This window comes from Marmota monax, unplaced genomic scaffold (genome assembly GCF_021218885.2).
Source record: "Marmota monax isolate L192 unplaced genomic scaffold, Marmota_monax_Labrador192_F-V1.1 WCK01_AAM20220418_F8-fsc00186, whole genome shotgun sequence".
NCBI lineage: Eukaryota > Metazoa > Chordata > Mammalia > Rodentia > Sciuridae > Marmota > Marmota monax.
In genome coordinates this window covers 2,071,126-2,085,746 of record NW_026694725.1, presented here as the reverse complement: position 1 = coordinate 2,085,746, position 14,621 = coordinate 2,071,126, and the positions used below count along the sequence as shown (strand labels likewise).

General features: G+C 50.9%; 2 protein-coding genes across 5 annotated transcripts in view; both read right to left on the bottom strand.

Moving 5' to 3' along the window:
* Positions 1 to 344: 344 nt before the first annotated feature.
* On the bottom strand, positions 345 to 6,363 carry Gpr162 (G protein-coupled receptor 162). The gene is made up of 5 exons (XM_046424185.2): positions 6,242 to 6,363; positions 3,409 to 4,703; positions 2,319 to 2,508; positions 1,631 to 1,788; positions 345 to 1,113 (listed from the first exon to the last, which is right to left on the bottom strand). Exons 2-5 carry the CDS (start codon positions 4,273 to 4,275, stop codon positions 562 to 564), a joined length of 1,767 nt encoding a protein of 588 aa, XP_046280141.1. The 5' UTR covers positions 4,276 to 4,703; positions 6,242 to 6,363; the 3' UTR covers positions 345 to 561.
* Positions 6,364 to 7,268: 905 nt separating this feature from the next.
* The window catches only part of Cd4 (CD4 molecule), a 32,176-nt gene continuing 24,823 nt past the window's right edge, over positions 7,269 to 14,621 (bottom strand). The window contains exons 4-10 of one of the 4 annotated variants that reach the window (XM_046424179.2): positions 13,624 to 13,782; positions 12,936 to 13,166; positions 11,544 to 11,879; positions 10,461 to 10,661; positions 9,817 to 9,941; positions 9,450 to 9,599; positions 7,269 to 8,816 (exon numbers count right to left, since the gene is read on the bottom strand). In XM_046424179.2, coding sequence (XP_046280135.1) covers positions 9,489 to 9,599; positions 9,817 to 9,941; positions 10,461 to 10,661; positions 11,544 to 11,879; positions 12,936 to 13,166; positions 13,624 to 13,782 — 1,163 coding nt within the window. In that variant the 3' untranslated portion in view covers positions 7,269 to 8,816; positions 9,450 to 9,488. The remainder of the gene's footprint in view (positions 8,817 to 9,449; positions 9,600 to 9,816; positions 9,942 to 10,460; positions 10,662 to 11,543; positions 11,880 to 12,935; positions 13,167 to 13,623; positions 13,783 to 14,621) is intronic. The other 3 variants (XM_046424180.2, XM_046424181.2, XM_046424182.2) reach the window with 3 other exon arrangements.

Here is a 14,621-nt window from a genome sequence, read left to right as displayed (position 1 = left end):
CACCAACTCAGGCCCCAAACCTTTATTGCTCAGAAGGTGAGTCCCTGGATGGATTTGGGGGAAACAGGCAGGTTGGGGCATTGGGGATGAACCCACACTCTAAAACCACCTTCACAAATCTAAGATCCCTTACACCCCCAGACCAACAAACTCAAGCGCCTCTCTCAGTGCTCCAGCACCATATGTTAGTGCTTTTCTCTGCTAGGACTGCATGTTGGAGTTTGTGTGATGATTTCTCCATGTGTCTTTCTGTGCCTCTGACCCCTGCTACTGCACTCCATGCCCCACTCCACCCCCAACTTCCGACTATACCCTTTGCCACCACAGTACACTGGACACTGAAGTTTCCATGGCAACACTTCAGACTTTAATACATTTTGCTAGGGATGATGGAAGGTGAGCAGGGCATCTGGTCACTTGGATGGGAGACAGCATGGGCTTTGGAGCCCCAGATCTAGTGCCCCTCTCCCCAGAGTCTGGAGGCAACTGCCCTTGTCTCAGGGCCAGAATGAGGTGTATTCACCCAGGCCCCTCTCCTGAGTCCAGCAGGCCCACATGGGCTCACAGGGTCAGCTGGGGGAAGATGGGGTTTCCTGGGCCCCAGGATCTTCCCCAAGCCCTTGCATTCCCCTCACTCCCTGTTAGGGAACATCGTCTCCCTGCACTTAGCCCCAAAGGAAGTCCAACAATTCTGGTATCAGGAGACCCAAGGGAGAGTCGGCGGGGTGAGAGACCCAGTGGCCGGGGACTGCGAGGAGAGGGTCCTGGAGAGGCAGTTGGAGATGGCAGAGGTGTCTCATCAATAAAGGTGGTAATCTCCTCACGGAAGAAGCCAGGACCCCGTGGGGGTCCCCCACCTGATCCCAGAACCCCACTTTCCAGGAATTGGCGAAGACTGGCCAGGCCTCCACCTTCAGCCTCTTCCTCATCCTCCTCATCCTCCAGCCTGTGTCTTTGTCCCAGATAGTCAGGAGGACCCCCAAGGGCCCGGCTCTGGGCTGGGAGGATTCGGATGTCATCAGAGGATGACCACTTGTGCAGGAAGGAGCCTGGTGCCCGAGGAGTAGAGAAGATGTTGGTTTCATCATGAGACAGACGGCGAGACAAAGGGACCTGCGAAGAAGAGCAGGTGAAACCTGGAGGTATTGCAGAAACAAAGGAAGAGAAGGCAAGAACCACAGTAGGGGCCCATCTTGTAAACATGGGTTTTGTCTGTGTTTCCTGAAATTGAATTCTACCTTCTGATCTGTAATTACAGGAAACTATTCCCATTTTTGCCAAACTTAATTTCTGAGTACTGGTATGTAGCCATAACTCAAATTTAAAATATCTCTAATTTTAATGCCAACAAAATTGGTTGTAATCCAATTTTAAAATAATAATAATAATTTGCCCCCCCCCCCTTAAAATAAAAATAGATGGCTCCACGTCTTTAACTTCAAAACTTTTGCTCCAGAGGGAAAACTTGGTTCTGAGAGATCTGAGGGAACCTTTGTTCCCATACCTTTCCTTCACCTGCCCTTTAGGGTGCCCTGTGGTCTAGGAGTAGGAACTAGGAGTTTAAGTATCAAAAACGGGACAAAAGTAGAGTAGGGAACCAGAGTAGAGGGTGGGACCTCCATTCCCCCACCTGTAAGTAGTGTACTCTCTCCAGAGGGGGGAAAAGCATGTGCCGTCCAGGAAGTAGCTTCACCTGGGTGGAGTCCCGACCCCCTGGTCCTGTGGCCCCATTAGCATCAAAGCGAACTTTGCACACCCGGCCATCTGTATAGTCCTCGCAGCCTCCGTCTAGGAGAGAAAAGGGGCAGAGTTACAGGCAAAAAACACCCACCCTGTCCCAGAAGTCCCAGAGAACCTGTCAGTACCCTTTAATCTATAAGTTCTAAGAAGACTTTGGGAGTGGCTTGTGTTTGCTGCAGTCATTGCCAAATCCCTAGTGCTTCATACCTATAGACCTACTTATTGAAATTTACCTGTCCTCCAAAAACTGTCCCCGAAGTGGGAGTCTCTCCCAGGAAGTTTAGCTTCCGTTTAGTATCATAGCCTTTGCATTAGGACTGGGACTGTTTCTCAGGCACTCTACCTGGAGCAGGGGGCAGAGCTAAGCAGGGTGGCCTTCTAGATGGTGCCCAGTTCCAGTGAAAGGAGCCCACAGTACATAAGGAAGCCATGAGTGGCAGAATGCATGATTAGGCAAAGGGGACCCCCACCCCCGGGGTGCACAGGCTCCATCCAGCAGAGGGCGCTCCAAGCAGTAGAAAGGACAGAAAAGAGAATAGAGATGTCCAGGAAAGCACAAGCCGGGCCCCTCCTCTGACCATCATCGCCATCCTCCTCAGACATGATAGCCACGCACTGCTCCCATACTGTGCGCACGTCGGCACGGTAGCGCTCACAGGACCAGATGAAGGAGGGCAGCAGCAGCGTCTGTGCCATGGAGCACCACAGCACAGCCAGCACCATCCATGGGGGAGCCGAGTCTGACTTCAGAGAGAAGAAGCTCACCACCTGGTGGGGAGATAGGGAAAGAGGCTTAAAGCTAGAGCCAAGGGGGGGCTACCTGATTTGGATGTCCTAGTGCAGTTGGTGGACAAGAGGTCAGGAAGGGATATCTGTCCTTGTGAATGGACAGAAGTAAGTTGGAAGTGAAGATGGAGTGAACAGAGGGGAAAGGATCAACTCAGGGGAAGGTCAGGGGAGTGTGCTGGAGTCAGAAGGGAGAGTAACACAGATGGCGTAGGAAATTTGAAGAGGGGAGAAATCCAGGAATAGAGACTGGCTGGGGTGGTGGGGTGAACCATGGGGGAGTTTTGTGCATGAGATTGTATGGTCTCCTGAGGGAATTAGGGAACAGAGAATGGCTCTCAGCAGTTGAATAGGTTGAACAGGGGAGCTGTGGGATAGCTGATAGAGCTGAAGGATAGGCAGTGGAGTTGAAGGGTGGATAAGAGAGTTGAATAATGGGGACTAAAGCACAGATGATAGAGCTGGGAAGTGGGGTGGCAGGAACTAGAAAATAAATGATGGAGATGGAGGATCACAAATGGATTGGGGGTGCTGAACTCAGTGTTGTATGTCTATAATCCCAGCATCTCAGGAGACTGAGGCAGGAGGATTGCAAATTTGAGGCCAGTCTCAGCAATTTAGTGAGACCCTAAGCAACTTAGTGAGACTTTGTCTCAAAATAAAAAGGGCTGGGAATGTAGCTCAATGGTAAAGTCCCCCTGGGTTCACTTCCCAGTACCAAAAACATAACAAAAACAATTAATTTGGGGACAGGTACAGGAGAAGAAGATGAATGATGGGACTGGAGAAAGATAATGAAACTGCTGCATGACTAATGAAGTTGAAGGTCAGATGATGGTGTAGGGGACTAAGGGAGAACAGGTCAGAGGACACCAATCTCACCAAGATGGGCACCCCTGTGAGTGAGTCATAGAGAAAGACGATAGCGCTGACCAGGTTGGTGACCTGCAGGGATGTCTTGGCAGACTCAGAACCATCCAAAGAGGATCGACGCTTCCCTCGGGTATCCTCCACCACGATGGCTGGCACCTCAAAAGCTGGCCGGGTACCCAGTCCCCCTGGCCCACCCGCCTTGGCTCCCCCACTGCCCCCCGCTCTCCGGGCCTGGCGAGCCCTCCGAGGCCGAGCCCACAGTGTCTGGTAGAAGGTGATAGCCACACAAACCAGCCCCATGACAATGCCCCCAAGTAGCAAGAGGCTGAAGCAGACACCAAAGCCGAGGCCAATCTTGGAGACTATGAACTGGCAGCCCCGGGCGTAGTAGCGCTCGCCATTGTTGTGCCAGCCAATGGAGGGCAGTGTGGAGAGGATGAAGCTGACCATCCAGATGCCCATGACAGCATGCAGTGCCTGCTTCTTGGCATTGCTGAGACGGTAGTTGACAGGCCAACGCACCATCCACATGCGATGGTAGGAGAGCGATGCAACTGTGAAGCAGGTGGCCAGGGCCAGTGTGTAGTAGGTGGACACAAAGACCTTGCAGATGCTCTCATTCCAGTCATAGTCAGAGGAGGCCTGACGCCGTAGCTGCACCACAGCGAAGGTGGTGAGGGGCACAGCCGCCATGAGGATGTGTGTGCCCGCGAGGAAGCAGAGCAGCAACTCCAGTGGCTTGTGCTTCTGCTGCTTGGCTGAGATGCTGAGGATGATCCAGGCATTGGCCAGCAGTGCCAGGAGCCCACAGGCCAGCCAGGACAATGCATTTGAGCGCAGGGAGGCTTCCTCTGCCCCTGCCCCGCCCCGAGCCATCCTATCCTCAGCCCCCCACCCCCTTGAGCTCCTGGGGGCGGGGGCTAGGTCTCACCCAGGAGCCCCACTCACAAGCGCCCCCATGATGCCCCCAGTTCTTGCCCTATAGTTAGGCAGGCTGTCCCCAGGCCCACTCTACTGCTCAGCTTCGCATGACTGACCCAGTTAAGGTCAGATGGGCAGGGCAGGAGAGGAGGCTGACGGTCAGCAAAGGCAGTCCTCAGCCTTCATGGTAGGCGGGGCCCTTCCTTAAGTATCCCTGTAATTGATGAGGGAGGCAAGCTGGCTACTTTCCCAACTATGAGGCTGGCTGAGGGACTCTGGTCCCTATGCTGAGACTTGCAGGTCTCTTTTCCTTCAGGTTCTTGACCAGTGAATCTTCTAGATGCCCCAAGGGTTTGGATGTGGGGCTCTGCCACCTGGACAAGCTGCAAGGGAAAGATGAGATGTGGGAGAGGGCAGAGTTTGAGTCTAGGCTGCTCTCTAACCAGCTTCCTGTACCCCCAATAGTTTCATTCTCTTTAAACTAATGAAATGATTAATTATTGTGGGTCAAGGGAGTGATTCAGAGCATTCCCCTGCCTGAAATTAGATGGCCAAACACCTCACGTAGATATGAGCACCCATGCTTCCAGACTGCCAGGGAAAAATGTATTCTTACTTTCCTGTCTCCCATCCCTTTTTAGCCCTCCCCATACCAACTTCCAGATTCCTTCTTATAATATCCCCTGCTCAGTACTACTCCACCCCTATCTTCATGTCCCCAAATCTCCCTTCAGAGCTACTGAAGGGAGACACATGACTTGTTTATTCTTGGGGGTTTACAGTAAACCACCTCCCCTACTGCCAGTTTCCTGGACCAGTGGTCTTGGTGCTCAGCCCCACTTCCCCAAGCCTGGATAATCACCCTCCCTCCAAGTTACTCAGGGATCTGGGAAAATGGGAGAAAGGAGGCTGGGGGGGGGGGGGCTAGGAAACCTGAAGGCGGGGAAACCACTGACATCAGAATCATCCAGAAATGGAAAGAGGGGGAACTAGAGAGAAGGAGGAGAGTTTGAGCAGAAAAGAAAGAGGGGGCAAAGTGATAGTATCTGAAAATAGAAGGAAAAGCACAGAAGCCCCTGGAGAGGAGACCACAGAAGGAGGAGGGATAGGATGGAGGTAGGGAGCCGGGAATAGGCAAGCTGAGAAGAAAAACCCGCTGCTCATTAAGGTACCCACTCCCACTGAGAGACCTGAGGCTTTCCTCCCCTGGTCCAGAGCCTCAGTTTCCCTCTGATGGAAGGGAGAATAGCCTGATCTTAGTAAGACTGAGCTTCAGTGTGCCCTGGGGAGGGGGCTAAGAGGAAATCAGGTGAAACTCTGAATAGAGTGGAGACTATAAAGATGGGCATAATGGCTTTTGAGCTATGAGATAAGACCAGGCACAACAGTGTCAGGGTCTATTTCCTGTGGAAGACCCTTGCCCTCCTGAAGAGGTCCGAGTCCACCCCCACCTTTGTCTCTTTTCTGGAGCCCAGTACTCCCTAGTTGCCATGGCAATGGCCAGCCAGAAGGAGGTGGAGGGAATTGGTCAGGAGGCCCCCACTACCACCCTCCTCTACAGCTTTGGACCCCTTCCCACACACCAACCCCCAGGCCCAGCTGGTGGGTTTAGAAAGACAGAGGTGGGAGTCAGAGGGAGGCAGGGAGGCAGGCAGGATGTGAAGGGCAGAGAGAAGGAGGTGAAGGACAGAGAGATCAGAAGCAAAGAGAAGGATCCTGGGGGCTTTGACGCCCACAGGGACCCTCGCCCTTCTCGGTGAAGGGGTAAGGTCAGGCGGCTCCTCCCTCCGGTCACCCACCGCGTTCTTCAGGGCAGAAACAGCAGGTGGCTGGGGAGGAGGGGCGGGTCGGAGGGGAGAAGAGGCAGCGTGGGGGAAAGAGCAGAAGCGACTCTGGGGGGATGGGGCAGGGGTCGTCTTACCTCTGGCTGCGCCCAGCACTGCCGTGGAGACGCACTCGCAAAGCGGCTCGCTCGGGCTCCGGCCGCCTGCCGGCTCCGGCTCGCCCGCCCTCCTCCTTCTTCCCTCCCTCCCTCGGGCCTCCCTCCCCCCAGCCCCGGCCTCTCCGGCTCAGCCCGCTCTTCACTCAGTCTCTGCCCCTGTCAGCCCCTCCAGGTTCCTCTCTCCCGAGGTCATCGGGCCTGGTAGCCGGGGTTAGGGAACTGAAAGACAGCTTTGGGGTGGGGGGCGGAGAGGTTAGGGCGGGGAAACTGGACGGTGGTGACTTGGAGGGGGAGGGGCAAGGAAGGCGCTGGAGGGAGGGGGCGAGGAGGATGCGGGGAGCTGGCTTCATTGGTGAAATGATTGGTGTTGTGCCCCCACCCCATTCCGGATTTTCAACACGAACACAAGCCCAGAGAGGCAGCTGGTGTTTTGGGGGACTGAGGAGCTAGCTGTTTGGGGAGGAGGCATCGTGTGTCACTGTGTGTCACTGTGTGCCTCCGTGGAGGGCTGTGCCTTGGGTAGAGTTCAAAGGGGCATGCACTGTAGGCTCTTGGGAGTAAGGGGGCATGTGGTGCAAGCTGGTGCTGCTGGTGGAGTTGGGGAGTGGTGAGACACACATCCTGCTTCCGCCTACTGGAACACAAGCACAGGCTTATGTTGGAGACACACACCGTTTGCACACATACATTGCAGTTTCTTATAGTCCTTTCTCCCAACCACACATAAACCCTACATTATCTCCCCCTTGGCCTGTCATACACATGTAATTACAAAGTCTTAGTCACACACACTTTGGGTGGTTGAAGTGGGCAATCAGCCTGTGGGGATTTTTCCCAGGGAAACTTCATCTCCTTCCTTCTGGGACAGGTCTGGCAACCTCCTCTCTGGGTCTGATTCCAAAGATTCCTGTTCTTTCCAGAGAAGGATCCTCCCTTCTCTCTCTCTCTCTCTCTCTCTCTCTCTCTCTCTCTCTCTCCACACACACACACACACACACACACACACTATTTTTCATAGTAATTTTATTGTATTTTCTGTCAGCTTAGGACTGGGAGTAGGCAAAAACATAAAGTAAGCAATGGGAACCCTAGCAGCAAATAGGTGATCTTCCTGTATGTAAGAGAGGCAAGATGAAAAGAAAAAGGGGAGAAAGGAAAACAGACAAGGAGTTGGGACTGAGGGAGGTGGTAAGAAAGGGAAAGGAGAGAGGCATAGGAGGCTGGGGATCCTGAGAGAAATGGATCATGAAGGGAAGGAATGAGAATACATATAACCTCAATTTCCCCATGTCCTGAATTGTTTTGGGGGAGAAAAAGGAGGGTACAAGAGGCGGGCTGAGGCCCAACATCATCACCTTTCATAGGAGGTCTCCTCAGAGGGTCACCCGAGGATAACTCCCTGCCTCTTCCCCTAAGCACAGCTCGCCTTCCTGATGGTTCTGTACATGGTGAGTGGCAGTTCCCTGGACATTCTCTCCCAAGGGGCCTATACTCCCATCCTGTGTTCTGATTAAGAAAATTGAATGGATTTTCTTCCAGTAATAAGCCTCACCACCAGCAGGTGATAAAGGAGGGGGTTTTAGACACTAAGATCTTCTCCCATGTTCCTGAGCTCTTGAGACAGACCTTCCTGTGGGTGATGTGTTTCTGTGGATCCAAAGGTGCATGCTGGGTACCTGTGACTAGCCACCATAGAGATCTGTGTGGTATTTGTCCCTGCATTAAGAAACAGCGGTGGTACAGGGGTGAGGAGACCTGGGTTAGTCCTGACTCCAGCACTTGCTGGCTATAGGGCCGTGGGGAATCTTCTTGCTTCTCTGGGTTGCATTTCTGGAAAACTAGAGATAATAATCTTGGTTCTGTCACTATCAGTCTTGCAGGGTTTTTGTAAGGGTCAAATAGAAGATGTGAAAATGGTTTATAAACCGCTTAGGTGTAAGAAATTGTCTGTGGACTAGTGTTTTTGTACATGGATGTGTGTACCTGGGCCTATTTGGATCAAAGTACAGCCCTGCTCACATAGGGTGAGAAGCAAGCAACATGGGGCTATGGGAACTGGCTTCAGGAGTCCCTGGATCTGTATTTGTCCTTGACCAGTTGGGCAAATCCTCACCCTCTTTGGTGCCAGGTTCCTCTCCAACAAACTGACAGTCTTGTGTTGCATATTTCTAGACCCAGGCCGGCCCTCATGCCAGGCAAGGCTGGTCCTTCTCACTGCTCTGGGATCTAAGTGAACAGCTGGGGAGTAGGTCCAGAAGAAGTAATTAAAGAAGGGCTAGGATTTGGAAGAAAAGGAAATGGGGAAGAATGATGTTGTTAAGGAAAAGTTGAGAGCAAGACTCTGCCAATGGTGCTGGGAACGAAAGAGGAGAAACAATGGCCAGTGTGGAGGAAGAAAGCAAGAGGAGGCCAGAGGTGCTGGGATATGCTACATTCATCTGGTCTGCAGGCCCAAGTCCAAGAGGAAGTGCGAGGAAGATAGCTGGGGAGGATGCACATGGGAAACTCCCAGGCTCTTGCACCTCAAGTGAGACTGTGAGTCTTCTGCAGCCTGCTGGAGGAAGAAAGAATAGGGGAGCTGAGAACGATGGTGCACAGTTATAATCCCAGCAGCTTGGGAGGCTGAGGCAGGAGGATCATGAGTTTAAAACCAGCAACTTACTAAGGCCCTAAGCAACTTAGTGAGGCTCTGTCTCTAAATAAAACATAAAAAGGGCTGGGGATGTTTCTCAGTGGTCAAATGCCCCTGGGTTCAATCTCCAATACCAAAAAAAAAAAAAAAAAAAAAAAAGGGAGCCAGTGTGTCCCTAAGTCACTTTGTATTCTAGGACCTCTATGGCTCCCAGACTCCACTTTTCTCTAGCACAGTGAAAGTGTCTGGGCATGACTTAAGGGCCCACCCAGAAATGCCCCAGGCCTGTTGCCCTTTCACTTGCACCCTTGCCTTCTATCTTCCTCCTTCCTCCTTCCTACCACTTCCACATCCCTTTGGGCCCATTCTCATCTCTACCCCCTCCCCTCAGCCTCTGTGGGCTCACCACCATCCCTCCTCCTTACCCCTTCCTTCTTTCTCTTCTTAACTTCTTAGATCTCCTTGCCTTCTCCCCCACTGTCCTCACCTTTCCTCCTCTCTCCCTTTCCTCTCCCTCCCTCCTCCCTTCCCTTACCACTCTGCCCAGATCCTTACTGGGAGCACTGGCAGGTCTTCTTCTCACTGAGAAGCCTCTTAATTTGAGACATCCGCTCTGCCTGGCGCTGTCCAGGAACAAGGAGGAGAGTCATGAGGGTTCCAGGCCTCCAGAAGGTAGGCACCCCTTGGAGGGAGGAGTGGGGAAAGCTGGTAGAGGAGAAGCAGTTATTATGGCTAAGACCGTCTGTCCTAGAATTGACTCTTTACTCCTTCCTTCTTCTCCTTCTGCATAGGATCCAGGACAAGGCCTGATTTGCAGTGAGGGGCTGGCCAGAAAAGGTCACACATGCAGGATGCGTTTTTACCAGCCTCAGGTGTTCAAGGGCCTAGTGGGGGACAGAGTGGGTCCTGAGGGCTTGCTTACCCTTCGGTGTCGGCACTTGACACAACAGAAGATGCAGAGCCCAGCGAGGAGCAGGAAGCTCAAGGCGCCTCCAATTATGACAGCCAGGAACATTGGCTGGTACTGGTTTAACTCTGTGGGTGGAACTGCAAGAGAGATGGGTACTCAGCACACCGATCACTATCAGAGGGTCAGAGGGCTGGCTGGAGGGGAAAACAAGGGTCTGGTCCCCAGGGCTGAGAGAAAGGATCAGGGAAGCAGGGCTCTCAAAAGGGTTTGAGAGAGCAAAACTGGGAAGGGATTATATATTTTAGAGACTACAGAGTATTCAGAGAGCTAGAAGCAGTGGTTCAGACCCTGGGGGCCTGTGTGTGAATATGTGTGTATTTATATCTGGTTTGAAGAGAAGTCAAAGAGGATTGTTCTTGGAAGGAGGCCCTATTCCTCAGCTGCAAACCTTAAGGAGGTGGGAACTTGGAAGGTTTACGTGGGACCCAGGATCATATCCCACCTCACCTCTGTGTCTCCAGAACACCATACATATAACTCTTCCATCTTAGAGGAATTGAGAGGGTGGGGCACTGGGTGGTCTCTACAAACCCCAGGAAGCTTCTACAGCTAGGAGGCCTAGTCTTGGGGTTAGGCCTTGGAACCTGGATCCTCACCATCAATCTGGAAATCCAGTAGAACCTTGTCCCCATCTCTCAGTAGGCACTGCCACATCCCTGCCTTGGGGTTTGGCACCCGAATCCTCTTCTCGGGCTTTGAGACCTTAGCCTCCTGGTTCTTCAGCTTCAAGCTCAGCATCAGCTTGGGAGGAGTGGGTCCCAGCACCTCACAGATCAAGTCATTCTGGTGATAAGTCACTGTAGAGGAACAAGAGGCTGAGACCAGGAGCCTGGCCCTCTGGGTTCCTAGTACCTTCAAGCTCTAAGGGGATTCAGTAGGACAATAAAGTGATCCTTTCCACATGTAGCCTTCTTTACTCTTTTCGGGGCACATTTCCATGCCATTGTAAGGGAGAAAACAGCTTGTAAGTTCCACTGGTCTTGGGTTTGAATCCAAGCTATCTTTACTTCTTATAAGATGTATGTCCCTGAGAAAGTTGTTTAACAGCTAAACCTCAGAGGATAATTTTAAATGTATGAATACATGTAAAATGTTTGAACTGGGCTTCACATACACTAAGCATCAAGTGTTAGCCATTATTTTTTTTAGTTATTATAATAAGAATTCAAAAAACTCAATGTTAAGCTTGATATTTTTTCATTACTATCATAAACAGAACAAATTGTTAGCTTATTAGAAAGATGAGAAAGATGGCCCACAGTGGGTAGGGGCCTTAGCCAGGATCACAGAGGGCTAAGGTTGGGCAGAGGCAGATCTAGACCCCTGGTTGTTAGCCCAAGCCCTTTGGAGATTCTCAGGGAGCCCCATCCAGGCTGTCTCATGGATATTGGGGAAGAATATACAAATTCCAGACTCAGTTCAAAACCAGTCCAGGGCTGGAAGTATAGCTTACTGGTAGAATACTTGCTTATCATATACAGGGGCCCTGGGTTACGTCCCCCACACCAAAATCAAAGGAACAAACATGCCAGGCCCAAACTCAGAGGGCCCTTGATCACTTCAATCAACCAAGCAAGACGTAGGCACCTCCTTTTGGGGCCTAGCCAGCCTCAGAGGGTACCCTGGGCCAGCCCCTCCACTTCCTTCTCTTGCCTTCTTCTTCTCAGCCCACTCCTTACCATTCATTACCACCAGCTTCACGTTCTTATGCAGATTTCCTTTGTCAAGAGTCACAGTCAGGTCTCCAGAACCAGCATACTGAGGCAAAGCCTGGGACAGGGTGAAGCGCAGCGGGAGATTCTCAGCCACCTGGAGCTTTGGGTCCTGGGTAACCTTTTGCACAGAAAAGTGCTTATTCTTTAAGGAGAAGGTGACCCAGGTCTTGGAGGAAGAAGACCTCTCTGCCTGCCACTTCAGTTCCCCTCTCAGGTCCTCATCTCCGATATTCAGTGGAAAAGATAACTCCACCTGCTCCCCCGCTTTCTTATAGACTGTGTTGAGCGTCTCCTGGAAACCTGGAGATAGGAAGGGAACAACTTTGAGCAAGGAGGAGATAGGAAAATGAGGGAGTAAAGGGTTGGTAGGGCAGCAAAGAGATGGAAGAGGACCAGGTAAGCCCACACATGGAGGTTCTCATGTCAGGTACTATATTCCTTCTTGTTTCTCCCATCTTCCCTCCCATCCTAACATTCATCCATCATGTTCCTGCAGCAGACCGTCTTCCATGGCTTCCAGAAGTCTTTATAGAACAGCTCAGCCCCAGGGGATAGGGGAACTTTCCGTCCTCCAGACTCCAGGAGCACAGAAACCATTTAGTCTGTGCTCCTTAGGTGCATAAGTTATCACCCTTCACAGAATAAGCACTAACACTTAAATATAGCTTACTGTGTACCAGGCACAGTCCTACATGCAATTTATGTATTCCTACCATAAGATGACAGGTAGGCCCTGTCACAGCCACAGTTAGCACTGTTCCATTTTACAGATGTAGACACTAAGGCACAGAGGTTCCATGCCTAGCTTGAGGACACATACATGGTTGTGGCAGAGTCAAGATTTAAATCAGAATCTGTGCACTAAATCACCACACTATGCTGCCTTATGTCACACAAGCACATAAGAATCTGGGGTAGAACCCATGTTCTGGGTTCTTGGTCTCCTTATAATTCTCTCACTCAGTATTATACATTTGCAATACAGAAAGTCATTAGGGTTGGCTTGCTGGGGTTAGTGTCCTTGAGCGGGAGGATTTGCCAACTTGGTAGGGGTTGGGAGCTGGGGCAAAAAAGAAAATAGATGCTTTTGACACTCCTCCTTTGGGGCCTGTCACATCCTTATATTCCCTATCTCTTCCTTTCCCCAGTTCTGCCATGCTCAGGGGTGGCTGTCATTAGCTTACAGAGGAGGAGGAGGGGCCCAGTGTGTTACTCAGGACAGATCTCAATCGAGGGGAGTCTGGACCCACCCTCCAGCAGCAGTGCCAGCAGCTGGGCAGTGAGAATGCCGGGGGTGGGGTGAGCCTGGGAGCCCCTAAGCAGGGAGGAGCCTGCAGAGACAGCCCCACTTCTTACCCAACACCAAGATGTTTATTTTTATTTCCAGACTCTTCTGGTCCTGGGAGATGAAGCATGTCCAGGTGCCACTGTCCTGGAATCCCACATTGGGTACTGAGACCTCGACATCAGTACTAATTTTATTCCCTGGTTGCTTGAATTTCACTGAAGGTTTAATACCAGGAGGGGATTCCAAGGTCAGGGTCAGGCTTTGCCCCTGTAGCAGACAGGTACCCGGGTTGGCCGTTACTGTGGAGGAAGCAAATCACCTGTGTCACATTCATACCATCCTCAAGGAGACGGGAAGAGGAGAGGAAACCAAAAATGTTTCTCCACTGTCCCTTGTCCCAGTATTACCTTTCCTCCCAACATCCTGAGGCCCACTCCCAGCCCAAGGCAGGACTTTTCTCTCTCTTCTCCCTCTTTCTCCATCTCACTCTCTTCCACATCTTCATCTCCTCCCTAGTCTTTCTCTGTCCTTCTCTTGGTTGCTTCCATTTCTTTTCTTTCCCTTTCTCTAGGACTTGCTCCCTCCTTAACCTTGACCAAAGGCCTGAGGAGGGTTGAGAAGTCTCAGTGACCAGTATGATCCATTTGCAGGCTATGATGTGTCATTAGCTCAGGCCCTGGTTTTGGTGCAGAGGTGGGAGTAGGGGAGGAAGGGAGATGGATTATGTCATTTGTATCCCAGGCCTGCTCCACTCACATCTGAACACTTGCAATTCCACCTCTATCTTCTTATTCTCCACTTCACAGATGTAGGTCCCTGAGTCTTCCATCCTAAGTTTAGAGATGATAAGAGGAAAGGATCCTTGATCCCACTGGGATTTTTTTGAGTCAGTGCGATCACTCAGATGGGAGGAACCTGTGAGTAGAAGCCATATGGAAAGGTTGAGATGTTCTGATGCCATGGCACCCCTGGGAGGAGTAGTGCCCACAACTCTGAGTTGCTAATTTCCTGCAGAATCTGCTGCTTGTTCTAGTCAGAGAATCCCAGTCTGGAGAGGAGGTCCCATCATATCCATTTACCTGGCAAGGATCATGTCTTACTAATTCAAAAATACTGTGAAACAATGTACTTAATTGGAGAGCATCAAATACTTAACATTGTTATCTCCAGTAATATTTACAATAATGTCAAGAAAAAGGTACTATTTTACTTATGGTGCATATAAGGACATTGAGAGTCAGAAATTAAGCAATTGCCCAAATTCTTACATACTACCAATGCAATTTATTTGGAAGCTAATTTGTGATATCTATCAGAATCACAAATGCACATGCAAAACTAAATGACCATGGACTGGGGGTGTGGCTCAGTGGTAAAGCACTTGCCTGGCATGTATGAAGCACTGGTTTCATCACAAAAAGAAACCTCAAAAAGAAACAAACAAATAACAACAACAACAACAACAAAAATGCTAAAAGTTACACACACACACACACACACACAGAAGGATAGATTAAATAAATTATAGTTCACCCATTCAGTGGATTGCTATGCAGTCATTAAAAAAAGAATGAGGAGCCAGGTGTGGTGGCACATACCTGTAATCCCAGCAGCTCAGGAGGCTGAGGCAAGAAGATTTTGAGCTCAAACTGCCCTCAGCAATTTAGTGAGGCCCTAAGCAACTTAGCAAGACCCTGTCTCTAAATGAAATATAGAAAAGGGGCTGGGATGTGGTTCAGTGGTGAAGTACCCCT